The sequence below is a fragment of the Astyanax mexicanus genome, chromosome 1 (assembly GCF_023375975.1).
Source record: "Astyanax mexicanus isolate ESR-SI-001 chromosome 1, AstMex3_surface, whole genome shotgun sequence".
Classification (NCBI taxonomy): Eukaryota; Metazoa; Chordata; class Actinopteri; order Characiformes; family Acestrorhamphidae; genus Astyanax; species Astyanax mexicanus.
Window position 1 is genome coordinate 124,519,263 of NC_064408.1, and position 14,672 is coordinate 124,533,934.

Genomic DNA, 14,672 nt, shown 5'->3' on the forward strand with positions numbered 1-14,672 from the left:
TCATACACACTTATTTTTAGTGTTCTGTGTAATTCGGTTTAAATTCTATTGATTTTTTAAATATATAAAATGTAATATTCACTAGAATTGGCACTGTATCCAAAATATAAATGGTGTGCGTGTCTGCTGCCACCTAGCTGTGACATACACAGTTGCTGCAATGCTATTGAATTTGTGAATATATAAAATAAAATCAAAAATTAGAGCATTTTTCATAATATTAATGGGTGTGCAATTTTCCTCATGACTCAAAGTATACATCCCCGTTATTCTGATGTGTATGAACCCTAAGGATATGGAGCTATTGGTGTTTTTTTTTTCTTAAAGCCATCTATTCTTATGTGGGAACATTAATAGGCATTTTTATGCACTGAAGTGATTTGGAGGTAAATAAATGAGTGTGTACAGATGTAGAGGTGGTCTAGAAGTACATGCATTTTATTCTGACAGAAAAAGTGCGCTTAGTTTTTCGGTATTAACGCTAAAAGGGCGTTGCACAAATTTCACCCAAACAGTAAAAGGAAGGGTGTGCGTCACTCTCTGTGGTCGTACTGTCCTGATTATGTAAGTATCTGCTGGCTACCATCCTCCGTTCAGAAGTTATTAGAGCCGGAAAGTCGAATATCAAAAATGAAACTAACTTTACCGTGGTAGGTATGACTGTGGTATGAAACTCAGTGAGTCTGTAGTTCTCCAGTATTAACCCTGACCTGCATTAATTATAGAGAATTAACTCAGGATTTATTTATATTTACCCGTTTAAGAGCTGATTAAATGTACACTCAGGTGGACAGTAAACATTTGGTCTTTCAGCTACAGCTGATTATATTAGTAAAATAAGGTAAGATAATGCTGTATTAATCTCTATGGGGAAATTAGAATGTTCCAGAAGCTTATATACAGATACACACACAAGTACATAAAGATTTAAGAAAAGAAAATCTAAATACATAAAACAAAAATAGAATAAGATCAAATAAAATATAAAATCAGAAGTATAACATGTATTTCATTATACTCATAGGCTGCAGGCGGTTTTGAAATGCGTTTTGGGGATTTTTGTTTTTTTATACTATTACTTTCTTTTACCTTCGGCTTCATTTAAAACAAAAGTAGAATAAAATCAAACAAAATATAAATTTTAATAAAACAAGAAATATAATGTGCTCATAGCAAGATTTCATTATTTATCTCAGGCATGACTCAACATAAAATATTAAAATAAAAAATATAATGTGCTCATACCACGATTTTGTTGTTTTACCACAGGCATGACTTAAAATAAAAGTAGAATCAAATCTAAAACATAGAATAAAATACAATAAGAAATGTAATGTGCTAATTGTAGGATTTCGTTTTTCTTTACCTGAGGCATAACTTAAAATAAAAGTAGAATAAAACTACATAAAATATTACATTTAATGAAATAAGAAATATAATGTGCTAATTCCAGGATTTCGGTCTTTTATCTTAGGCCTGCCTAAAATTAAGGTATAGTAAAATCAAACAAAATTTTAAATTGAAAAAAAGAAATATAATGTGCTAATTCCAGGATTTTAGCCTATTCTTTTACCTCAGGCATAAGTTAAAAGAAAAGTAGAATAAAATCAAACAAAATCTAAAATTGAATAAAATAAATCATATAATGTGCTAATTCCAGGATTTTATTCTTTTACCTGTTCTGACTTTAAATAAAAGTAGAATAAAAAATAAAATATGAAATTGAATAAAATAAAAAAAAATTACGTGCTCATACCAGGATTTCATTATTTTACCTCAGGCATAAACTAAAAGTAGAATAAAATCAAATAAAATATGAAATTTAATAAAATAAGAAATAAAATGTGGTAATTCCAGGATTTAATTTTTTTTCCTCATGACTTAAAATAAAAGTAGAATAAAATAGAATAAAACATACATTTAAAGCTAACATGCTAATTTAATATCAGATTTAACACTTTCTGTTAAACTGGTAACTGCAATATATCAGTGTATCATTCATTAGATTTACACCTGTGGCTTTATAAACACAGTTTTACACTGTATTCACACTTTAGACCTGATTTTAAAGGTGTTTTAAAGGGATATTTGTTTCTATCACTTTCTTTTACCTCAGGTATGACTGTGGTATGAAACTCAGTGAGTCTGTAGTTCTCCAGTATTAACCCTGACCTGCATGATTTATAGAGAATTAACTCAGGATTTATTTACCCAAACCTATTTAAATAACCCTTTCAGGCTTTTAAAAACTATTTTTATAAATTGTATTATTTTTTATAAAAACGTAACTATTTTAAATGCAATAGATTTTCAAAATGTACACTCAGGTGGACAGCATACATGTAGGTTTTCATCTACGGCTGATTATATTATTAAAATAAAATAATGTTTAAATAAAAACCCTAAAGGAAAATGTAAGAGTTCCTGCAGCTTATATACAGATACTCACAAGTGCACAAAGATGTAAGAAAATAGTTTACTACCTTAAAGTTTCTGTTTAAATTGTATTGCTATATTTTATCCTGGTATTATTCAATTTTATATTTTATTTAATCTTATTCCATTTTATTTTATTGCATTCTATTTTTCTATATTCTATCTTTGTGTACTTGTGAGTATGTGTATATAAGCTGTGGAAACTTACGTTTTCTCATTTTTTATTTATGTGTTATTTTATTTTAGTAATACAATCAGCTGTAGCTGAAAACTCAAATGTATGCAGTCCACCTGAATGTACCATGTACAGATATGGATGAGGGCAGGGGCGTAGCAGCAAATTCTGGGCCTCTATCCATGCCAGTATACAAAAAAATCAGGATTTACATGGGCCCCTCTCCCTACTCTTTCCCCCACTACCACGCCCATGGATGAGGGAGTCGAGTGTCCACAGCAATAAAGTGCCAGTACAGTATTTAGTATGTAGAATAGAGTGCAGTACAGTATTGTGTAAGAGAGCATGACTTATGCAAATAAAGCTGTAAAATATTAATCTAGTATAATTTAAATAATTATAATAATTATTATATATATTTTGGTACAACATCATTCATACATAAGTGCAGCTTAAAGTTCTTTACGGACCACCACCATAACTAAAAAGGTACAAATTTATTACAGTAAAATTATGTTAAAATTTGTTCACTGCACATTATTATTATTATGTTTGTATTTTTTATTATTATTATAATCACAATAATACTATTTAATATTATAAGAGGAATAATTATTATCATTATTATTATTAATCTAATTTAATCTCAATAATAATCTCATGTTGCTGTTGTTTCAGATATGGAGGGCCTGGAAGAAATAATTGATGACTAATTGACTATTCGAAAAAATAATCATGAGGTTAGTTGACGACCAAAATAATCATTAGTTTTCCTAAATAATAGCCAAATGCCAATTATAAAAAAAATAATCCTGTAATTTAATTTAACAATTACTTTTTTAGTGTAGCCCACTGCCTGTGTTTAAAAAAATATGAAAAAAACACAAAACAAATTGAAACATAAAATATAAAAATATATATTTGAATTTTATGTCAGTTCTTTTTACAGAGGACCAAACTTGGATGTTACACTATTTGATTTTACATCTATTCTTATTGTATTGCTTACTGTACTGTACTGTATTGTAAAGTATTGCACATACCAAAAATGCCTTTAGGGAGTTGATTATGTATTTTTCCCTCCTGCAGGGACTATATACCTAATATGCACAAATATTGTTTTGCAGTAAAAGCACTGAACATTACAAAATATCTAACAAATTGTGCGGTTCACAAAAACAAAAATAATCCAAGTCATTTTCTATTTAAGAAAATGTAAAGTTACACAAAAACACATCTGGTGGTTGAAATATTCCTGTGGACATGCAGATGATCGTAATTAACTACTTACAGGTCAATATTTGAACACTGCAATAATTAATTTTAGCTTTTAACTTTCTGTACACAAAGTGTATTTATGCTGAAACAGACAGGACAAACGTTTTGGCACAATCAACTAAATACTTTTATTAATCTTTTGCTGGTATAAAGAAAGAGTGAGTTAAAAGTAACTGGATTTTAGAAAAAAAAAAACATTATATTGTACTACAGTGATAAAATACAGGACATTTACCAGCTACAAAAATCCACCCACAACCTCATTCATCCCACAGCAGAAATATCAGAACCTCCACCCCCAAACTCAGACTGTTACCCAGCCAATCACCAGCCTGCTCTGCAGATCATGTTTCACCTTTCCTGCCTGTTTCTTTACAGATTCATGAATATGCAAACATTACATGATACTGTGAGGTTTAATTGGCTGCCAGCACCGAAAACCCGAAAGAGGCTCCGCCCACTCACTGTCTATTGGCTGTGACAGACAGAGGGGGCGTTACAGAGACTCGTGAGCAGAGAGGAAGAGAGAAAACGAAAGTAAGTTGATTAAAGAAGAATGAAGAAAGAGAGACGCAGTGAAGGAGAACCCAAACTAAATTCAACCAACACAATTCTACAGCGGTTTATTTTCACTGGGTAAGTTCAGAACCAACGGGAATGTAGAATTTTGACCTGTTACTTAAACTAATTTAATTTTAAGTTTATTTACCTCAGATGTCGGATTTCAGAACTAGGCCAAACCTCACAACCGAGTGGACAACTTAAATATTCATGTAAGTGTTCAGTATTTCATACAATTTCCAAAAAACACCAGTTATCTAAGGACATCTGAGTTCATTACAGCTGCTTTGAGTATCATTTATCTGTGTTTTATGGCGAATCCGATCAAAATATGTAAACAAATTCATTTCCTCGATTAGCCATGTTAGCATTGACACAGATTAGCATTGTTAGCATTGTCCCAGGTGGGCATATGTTAGTTACACACGATGGAAACATGTCCAGAGGTAGAAGTTGGACAGTACTGTGTGTACGACTGACTAGACACTTATTGAAATGATCTGATATCAATTTATATTAACCTGACACTGATTTTAAAAAAAAATGATCAAAATGTGCTATAAATTATGTTCTTAAAGTTACTATAATTCTCCCAGTGTTTTCCAATCCACCTTAACTTCTGCTTTTACTACTGCTGATAGAGGATGTTGTTAGTAGTGTGATTCTGAATTCTGGGTTGAACAGAAAGCTTTTCCAATATTTTGAGTAGAAAATCCAACCTGTAGGGTAATTCTAGTTAAAAATCTAGAGAACACAGCACAAGAACATGAAGGAAGTATTTGTCAGATACAGAACTGTTGTTTTAGAAAAAAAATCACAAAGTGAAGAACTAAAACAGGTCTAGATCAGGCCTAAATCGGGGCAGATACAGAACAATGTCGGTATGTAAACATGTCGAAAAAAAACTAAAATATAAACATATAGTGATATGTTTTTATTAAAATCATTGAGTTTGTCAGCATGTGTGATTTTGGGCTGGGCAATATATTGTAAATATCATTATATTCAAAACTATTTTATACCAGATATTAAAAATTACAGTATTGTAATATTGTAGCTGCTAGGGGTGGGCGATATGGCCCTAAAATATCACATTATTTCATGGTGTTTTTGCGATATGATATTCTTGGCATTTTGACAAAACACTGAATTTAAAAAAAAAATATTTCAAGAATACTCTACTGCAACAAAATGAAAATGTAATGTTATTATTGCATATGAAATGATATGGCACACCCCTAACTGACATAAAAAAAAATACAAGAATTTTATAAGATTAAGTCAATGATCCAGAATGTCATGATACTAAAAACAATGCACTCCAAATATCTTCATATATCCAGGATTAAAGTACAATAAATGATACTGGATAGATATAATCTGTCTCTGTCAGTCATCGAAACATCTTCTGATGCACCGACTTGGACACATCATCAGTGTTGTATCCTGGAGTCACTGGGCGTTTCGGGTCTCACAACATACACCCTCATCCGGGCGACCCGACCGAGGCTGATCAGACCCCGGCCTGTGTCCAAGTGGCATTCTGCTGCCCCCCCCTCTCACCCCTCTTCTGCCAGAGCCACCTAGATGCTTTCTCTGCAGCCTCTGCGTTGCTATTGATGGCTCTTCTCCGGTTGGCCCCTGTTATGTTTAGTGTGCCGTAAGGCTTATTCAGGGAATATCTGACAAACCTCCGACTGCCCACTTCCACTGGCATACATCTAATCCTCCATCTGTTCCTCCGACAATCCTCCACCAGCTCTTGATATTTTTCCCTCTTTCTCTCCTGTGCCTCCTCCATCCTATCCTCCCAAGGTAACGTCAGTTCCAACAGGACCAAGTGTTTTGTGGCTTCAGAGACCAAGATGATATCTGGTCTTAGTTTGGACTGGGTGATGTGTGGTGGCATTTTCAGCGGCCTCTCCAGGTCAACTGACATTACCCAGTCTCGAGCCGTGGATCTCCAGCTTCTGTCCTTCTTTGAGAAACTGAATAGTAGATATATAATTAGGGTTCAAGCACCGAAGGTGCGTAGAACCCTATTGTTTTTGCTAAGATTTTTCTTCTTCTTCTTCTTCTTATTATTATTATTATTCTTTTTCTCCTGTAAAAACAGTTGTGCAGCCTAAACCGTAAGTCATAGAGAAATGAAACTTGGTAGGTAGATGTATGATCAGTGCATCTCGGTGGACAACAAAAATGGCACCGATTGGTCAAGTGGTGGCGCTATAAACAAGGAAATTCATTTTTCACAATTTTCTCAATAACTCAAAAACCATAAGACCTACTTTTGCAAACTAGTCCTAGGAATTTTGACCAATCCTGGCATGTTTGGTATCAAAACACTCGTGAGAGCATGCGCTTCAATATTCATTAAGAAAAAGTTGAAATATGTAAACAATATGGCCGCCATATGCAAATTAGTCCTTCCGGATATATGCCCCATTCACTTCAAGAGGTAAATTTGGAGCACTGTTTCTCAGCAACCGTGCAACCTAGCAAGTTGAAACTTTGCATGCAGAATCTATCATACAGCCTCTAAAGGATGTTCAAAGGGCAACTTAATCAATCAACATGGCTGAACACCATCAGCCAATCAGCATTCAGCAGACATTTTGGCAGGCTGAATGTTGCCCAATCTGGGTGATATTTGGCAGTTATGTTCAGGTGGAGACACTGTAGTGACCTGCAAAGTGCTGAAACAATCCGCCCACTGGGGGGCGCTGTTCCAAAAAAACGAGTATATGTCAATCATGCTGTACTATTTTGACATCTAATTGTTTTGCCATATTTAGTACAGTGGCTCTGACAAATTTCTCAATACAACTATGTTTAAAAAGTGCTTTGTTCATTCATAATTGCTAATTGTTTGAAAATAGCTATATTGAAACTACTCTCTGGATATTTGGCCTATCACCTCCATTTCAGTCTTGCTGCACACTGTAGAGTCTCTAGGTAAATGTTCATTAAAAACATTTGTGAAAATTTCACATACAATACTCTCCAGGCATCAAGCAATCTGTGCGTCCTTGGAATTTCTAACCTAAATTGCTGTAACTCTGCAGTATTTGCTGTAATCTCACAATGTTAAAGACCTCTGTACAATATAACTCTGATGAAGCGCCATTTAATACAGAACTAGATTAAGAATAACTTGACATTACATGTCATATCAGAACATTCACTCCTTTGTGCCTCTTCTCAACATTAATAACAGGTGAAAGACTTTTGATCATTTCTAAATGTGACAGAATGTCTCCAATTGTGTTAGACCTTCTTACACATCACCATCCTATGCTCTAGTAGGCACCATTGTGCTAGTTGGTGCTTGATGAAGCGCCATTTAATTCAGAACTAGATTTATAATAACTTTGTAATTACATGTCATATCAGAACATTCACTCCTTTGTGTTAATTTAAACTTGTTTGGTCAAACATTTCAGCTTGTTCTGCAAAGGTTCAAAGGTCAATCTGAATACCACTTTGTGAACATTCTGGTTGAAGCCACCTGATCAATACCAATAACATGTAGACACCTTTTGACTAGTTCTAACTCACTTAATGAATATCCTACAAAGTTCACTAGATTTACATGTGAATTTAAGCACTGATCAGGTTGAAAGGCCTCTGCTCAACATTAATAACAGGTGAAAAACTTGATAATTTCTAAATGTGACAGGGCATCTCCAATCATATTAGACCTTCTTACACATCACCATTCAATGCTCCAGTAGGCACCATTGTGCAAGTTGGTGCTTGAACCCGATGATTGCCGCTTGCGGCTATATTTTTTTATTGTTTTTGCTAAAAACTACGGTGGCTGAGAAAGCCCAACGCAGTGCAAATTGAAAAGCGCTGCAAAAGCACAAAACACATCCATCAAAATTACAACACAGGCGCAGCAAATAGAAAAACGCACTGCAAATAGAAAAACGCGCTGCAAATAGAACCACAACACAACGGAAGTGAGTCACAACACAACGGAATTTTCCCGGGGGACCTTAAAAGATGCTGTACCAGCTAAGCTGCGTCTTCAGTAACGTCTCGGACTTCACTATGTGTACAAAGGACAATAAGTGGCAAACAAGGCGTTTTGTGAAGCAGAACTTTTAATAATATGCACACAACCGTGGTAATCACAGGTAATAAACATAACTTACTTTTCAGAAGCTTGTTTGCCACTTATTGTCCTTTGTATACAGCTGGTACAGCATCTTTTAAGGTCCCCCGGGAAAATTCCGTTGTGACTCACTTCCGTTGTGTTGTGGTTCTATTTGCAGCGCGTTTTTCTTTTTGCAGCGCGTTTTTCTATTTGCTGCGCCTGTGTTGTAATTTTGATGGATGTGTTTTGTGCTTTTGCAGCGCTTTTCAATTTGCACTGCATTGGGCTTTCTCGGCCACCGTAAAAAACAGTAAAAAAGTAGTACCCTGTGATAATTAGGTGATAATTGTGTGATAATTAGGAGTGGGTGACATGGCACGATATTTCAGGGTATAATATTGTTCATGATATTCAAAAATGTTGGCGATATTATCAGTTACGATTGGTGTAAAAGTAGATCATAATTAAAATGAGCAGCATGACAATTTTATTTCGCCGCCTCATCCAACATTTATCCGGTGTGGTTTAATGCGTCAGTGGAATGCCAAGACGAGTATAACTGTGCAATATTGAAAATACATGTACAGTGAGATATGTAGAATTAAGTAAGTAAAAAATAAAGGAAAAGTACAACAATTTTAATAAGAAAATCTAAATAAATAATGAAATTATTTTTGTTCTTCTGGTAAAAGTATAAAAGTACATGCTCCAAAATAAACTTATAGTAAAAAAGGAAATATATTTATTAAAACGGTAAAAACGCCATTTTTGTGAAAGGTGTGGTCATATGTAGTAGCGCTGTTTTACCAGCAGGGGGTGCAAACGGACCTTGAGGCAATGAGATTATTTAAAGAAATATTATTTATTATTCCTAATGCTTTATATAATCTCAAAATGCATGTCTTAATTGTCAGTAAAACTCTTACAACAGTTGCATTATTTTAATTTTTCAATGTTACTTAAACCTGATCATATGTTAATGGTTGTTAATCTGTTCACAGAGATCTGCATGTTCACTGAAGCGCCTCCATGATGGAGCCTCATAATTCCACTGATGGAGGAGGATCCTCTGATCCAAAGTGAGTAACTTTGCATCTGGATTTAGTAAGGGTAGAAAAGTGTAATATTAGTTCAAAGGCTGAATACTGAATACTAGTGCTGTGTGATATGACGATATATATCGTGGGGGTGATAGAAAAGTGTTACCTTCTATTGTCCGTATCGTTTCTACAGTAACTTCATCAATTATTCATGCAAATTAGGGTTGGGCAGTATTGAAGTTTTTTATACCGTCATACATCGTCAGATTATTTGGAGGTATTACCCATATAATAATTTTAATAAAAATTTTAATTATTTCACTAGAACCCTCACGCGTCCGCAGCTCCTTCTGTTTAGGTGTTGCGTCTCATAGCGCTGATAAAGCTTTATATTCTGTTTGTTAAGCTACTGCTTTGAGATTAGTACAACTTTAGTGGCTCCTGAATTCTTGTTTTAGGTAATTTCTTTTTTTTTTTTTTTTTTTGTTATTTCTTTGTTTGGTTTCGTCGCCCAGACGCAGTTTATTTACTTTGGGATATTTGCATTTTTTTTTTAATTACTTTTATTATTTGTGTACCTGTGTGTTCACTATTTCGTTTTGTTCTTTTAGAATTTGTTAGATTATATTTCTTTTATCATTTTGCGCTTATTTTAGTTGGTTATTTTCCTATTTTATATCTATTTTTCTGTTTTTATTAAATGTTGTTATTAGCTTATTAGCTTCTAGCTTGTTGCTGACTTCTTTGTTATTTAGCATACAGAACGTCTCACTGGTCTTTTCAGTGAATGTTGATTTATTAATTTATTAGCTGTATCAAACTATTTTAAGCCAGGCAGACACTGTGTGATTTTTTTTATCGGGTGCAGAGAGCTCATACGCATGTTTGAATGGTTTGTTTGAAAACAAACAAAATAACGAAAACTGAAAGTGAAAGTTCTCCTTAACTGAAACTAATAAAACGGTAATTAAAAGAAAAAACTAAAACAAACTTAAATTACAGATTGAATACCCTAATTTTCGTGTTTGTTAATTTATTTATAAGCGCTGTTTCCACTACAGCAGTTTAACAGCGGGTGGTGTTGTGCCGTTTCTGCTCGCAAAGGGGAGCCGGTGTTCTGCGGGGGTCAGAATTCGGCAGCGCGCTGCAGCGTGCAGCAACTTGTGGTCCACGGAATAACTTTTTTTTTTACAGCGCTGGAGCTAACCGCGAGATAACGACAGAAAACCCTGAGGAAACTGCAGAATTCTATATGGGATTAGATTATGAGCGCCAAAACCTGTTTTGTAGAGAAACAGGAGATGAGGAATAAACTCCTCTCAGCTATAAGTCCATTTGAGAAGCAGCTGTAACTTTACTTTTGAGTAACTCATACACCAGAACTGCTGGTGCTGCAGGATAAACTGATAAATCTGATCATTTCTGTGAAAATTTGTGCAACCTGTAGAGTTTATTGAGTTTTTGCTGTATGATCTCTTCAGTGAGAATCAGTGAGCTCCAACTGCTTACCCCTCCCACTGATCTTTCATTGTGGATGCGCAGAATGTCTTAAATGTCCCGTTTTTCAAAGTACAGATATGGCACGTCACGTCACGTGGTTAATATACCGTCACCGTTTTACAATACCGTCACCATATTTAAATACCGTGGTATACCGAAATACCGCCATAGCGCCCAACCCTAGTCAAGTATTTCTTCGGGGTATAAATGGAAACCAGTAAAGCGCAGGTGCTTCACTAAACTCTTACAAATGTCTCGCTTCCCTACTGTAATGTCTACAGCACCTAAAAGATAAATCCATTACATCAGCTAATGTAGCACTTAAATACCACACAATAACCTTTTATAGTCATAATTAATACATTATACAGCAAAATCCACAGTTAATCCTGAAAAAACACACAGAATGCCACTGGCTGCTATATTTTATCAGCTTTCTCGCCATAGAATTTTACTTCATATTCTATAGGATCTCTCCCACAGGAATCATTTGTTATTTCATTCTAAATAAATAGAAAATAACAATGTAACTGAAAATAGATAAAGCTTTTGTCCCGTCTCATCCATGTATATTGACACTGTGACTACAATATTAAATGTTAAGGGAAGATGTAGGAATACATTTATATAGCTTGGCTAATGCCTATTAAAAAGCTTGGCTATACATTTTCAAAGTACTAAAAAGATCTAATAAAAAGATTGAAACTAAGTCTTACCTTAGGAAATTGTAATACACCAGTTTACTGTAAAATTACTCATCTGAGTAACTAATTCCGTAGTATAACTGTAGTATAACTGTAGCGTATAAAGCTTTTAGTTTCTTGTTCACATTTCCCTTTCACCTTAACAGTTTCCCTGTATTAAAACAACATTTCTCTATGTTAAAAAAACTCTTCCCTTTTTAGACTGTAGTAGATGATAAAGTGAGTTTTACACATTTCTGCTTAGGGTTGTGCAGAAATCACAAACAGTCCATATAAAACAGAATGTGAATTCCCATTTGAAATGTTCTATTCCACCTTAAAAGCACCAAAAATAGTATCTGAGGCCTGAAGCCTGTGTGCCGCGACAGCAGCATTTAAGGCGGAATGGTAAATTAGCAGCATTTAAGGTGGGATGGCAAATTCATGTAAGTTATTTATGTCAGAAAAAGTGTGTTTAAAGTGCATATTTAAGAAAGCTAAGTAGATAGCAGCTACTTACACGTAATGCTGTAGCTTGAGCAGCTTGCGCACCTTAACTTGGACACAAGCCACCTGACCAATAATGAGGCAGCAGGCAGGTAAACGAGAGGAATATGCTTATTGACATGGAATGGTATGATCCACTTTAGGGGGGTTTGAATCGTATATTCAGGTTTGTTCATTACTTGTGTTTAACCAAATTTGACCAACATTACATTATTAACTTATTGGACAATAAATGGGCATAATATCGATAACTTTTACCAGCCTTGATATTGTCCGCTGCGTTCACACAGGTGTATTTAATGAGAGAAACTGAAAGTGAAACTGACGCCTACAGTAAGATAAGCTAACTCAGGTTCAGATTCTCAAAAAATTGTGTGTAATATTAAAACCATTAAAATATTAAAACCAATCCATATTAATTGATCTTTAATATGTGATATAATAAGCAGATTAGTTTATAGTCTCCAACATGTTAGCAGAATACAGATTACAAAAGAGCTTCAACACAACCCAACTACAACAAGACAGTTTTTTATGATACTTCATGACATCTGTGTTCCTGAAGAGGATAAAACACTCCTAAATAATCAAATTCCAGGACTTATGGATTTATTGGTGTCAGTTTTGCAGAATTTCACAACCAATATTCTTCACTGCAGGTTTACCCTATTTATTTGATCATAGCGCCACCATGTGGAGTAATAAAGCAGTAACTTTAATAACTCGAATTTGAGGGGGGGGGGGTTTGAGGGGAGGAGTTTAGAACTCCTATGTTTCAATAAAAAAGACATAGTCTGCCGGTGCTAAGAGGGAGCAAAATTGGCCCTGCTCCCTCCGGGTGGGTAGATGGCGCTCTCTCCCCATATCACTCCTAGGGTGATGTTCGCAGCACAGGGCGTCTGAGCTGATGTACCGGAACCAAGCCGCTGCGCTTTCCTCCAAGTGTGCGGAAAATGGAAAAAAAAACAAAACAAAAAAAATCAGTTATGATGACAGGCAATTCCATTTTTGTTTGTACAAAATAATAACTTATGTTTGTTTAAAATATTGATTTGTTAGAAAATACAATTCTTTAAAGTCTGTACTGCAGTGAGCATTTTGCTATTTTTGTTATTTTAAATGCCTTGAATTGTCTTAATTTTGTCTTATTAAAAAGTCTTAAAAAGTCTCAGATAAAATTTTCCCATACCTGCAAATACTCTATATAAAGGTTACCATCTGTGTGTGATTTAATAAAAACAAATCATGTATTTAGGGCATCTGTGTGAAAATGGTTTTCAACAGAATACAGTCTTGTGCTAATTATGCAGCATGACAAATTTATTTCATCATCTTAAACATCATCATGGCGGCGCGTGCACAAGGCGAGGCTCTGTGTCTCTCCGGATTTTGCTTTTTAGTAGTTATTAGTACACGGTTTCCACGTTTTTCATCACAAACTGCCAGGCGAGCATCTCATACACATGAATGGAGTTTTTAACGATCTGGAGCTCCCTCAGGAAATCTCGAGAGTGCCATGGACTACGCAGCCGGCTCCTCCAGGTGAGCGAAGCCGGCGTCTAGACCGCAGAGAGAGGCGGGGCAGCAAGGAGGGCTACGTGCTAAGCTAAGGCTAAGCCCCCACCTATCGCCAGTTCCCAGCTTATTTCTCGCCAATGTCCGGTCACTGGCGAGCAAAATGGACGAGCTGCGACTCTGGACTACAACAAAGAGATGAGTAAGGGAGTGTAACATCATGATTGTGACGGAATCATGGCTGAACATCAACATTCCGAACAGCGCGGTGGAGCTAGACGGGCGGAGCATGTTCAGAGCGGACAGAGTGGCTGAGGACTCTGGTAACAGCAGAGGTGGGGGTCTATGCATCTATGTAAACAAACTGTGGTGCACCGACTGAATAGAAACTGGACGTCAGTGCTCTACTAATCTGATCTGATCTGATCTGATGATCAAGCTTCGTCCATTTTATTTGTCGAGAGAGTACTCAGCTGTTATTGTCACTGCTGTTTACAACCCTCCTGATGCTAAAGCTAAGCTAGCTATGAAGGAGCTGAGTTTGTCAATTAGCAATCAGCAAACTGCGCACCCAGACGGACTTTTTATTGTGGCGGGGTACTTTCATCACTCCAGTTTGAGATCTGTGCTGCCAATTTCATCAGAATGTTTCCTGTTTAACAAGAGGAGACAAAACTTTGGATCATGTTTACACAAACACTGTAGATACATATGAGGCTGTAACCCTTCCACATCACGGGCAGTCTGATCATCTTCATTGTTTCTGTTCCCGAAGTATGTGCCACTCATCAAACGTGTGAAAACATCAACAAAGACTGTTAAGGTGTGGCCAGAGTGGGCCATTTTCTTCACTACAGCATCAGTATGTTCTCCTC

At 35.5% G+C, this 14,672-nt stretch overlaps 2 protein-coding genes and 1 long non-coding RNA gene across 14 annotated transcripts in view; 2 read left to right on the forward strand and 1 right to left on the reverse strand.

Moving 5' to 3' along the window:
* Positions 1 to 14,672, reverse strand: part of LOC125784790 (uncharacterized) — a 255,427-nt gene that overhangs the window by 178,840 nt on the left and 61,915 nt on the right. The gene's annotated exons all lie outside the window — the stretch shown is intronic.
* LOC125780488 (NACHT, LRR and PYD domains-containing protein 12-like) overlaps positions 1 to 14,672 on the forward strand; it is a 543,312-nt gene that overhangs the window by 178,766 nt on the left and 349,874 nt on the right. The gene's annotated exons all lie outside the window — the stretch shown is intronic.
* Positions 1 to 14,672, forward strand: part of LOC111197140 (NLR family CARD domain-containing protein 3-like) — an 84,489-nt gene that overhangs the window by 63,999 nt on the left and 5,818 nt on the right. Inside the window, exons 2-3 of the mRNA XM_049468406.1 lie at positions 4,604 to 4,662; positions 9,554 to 9,631. Coding sequence (XP_049324363.1) covers positions 9,582 to 9,631 — 50 coding nt within the window. The 5' untranslated portion in view covers positions 4,604 to 4,662; positions 9,554 to 9,581. The remainder of the gene's footprint in view (positions 1 to 4,603; positions 4,663 to 9,553; positions 9,632 to 14,672) is intronic.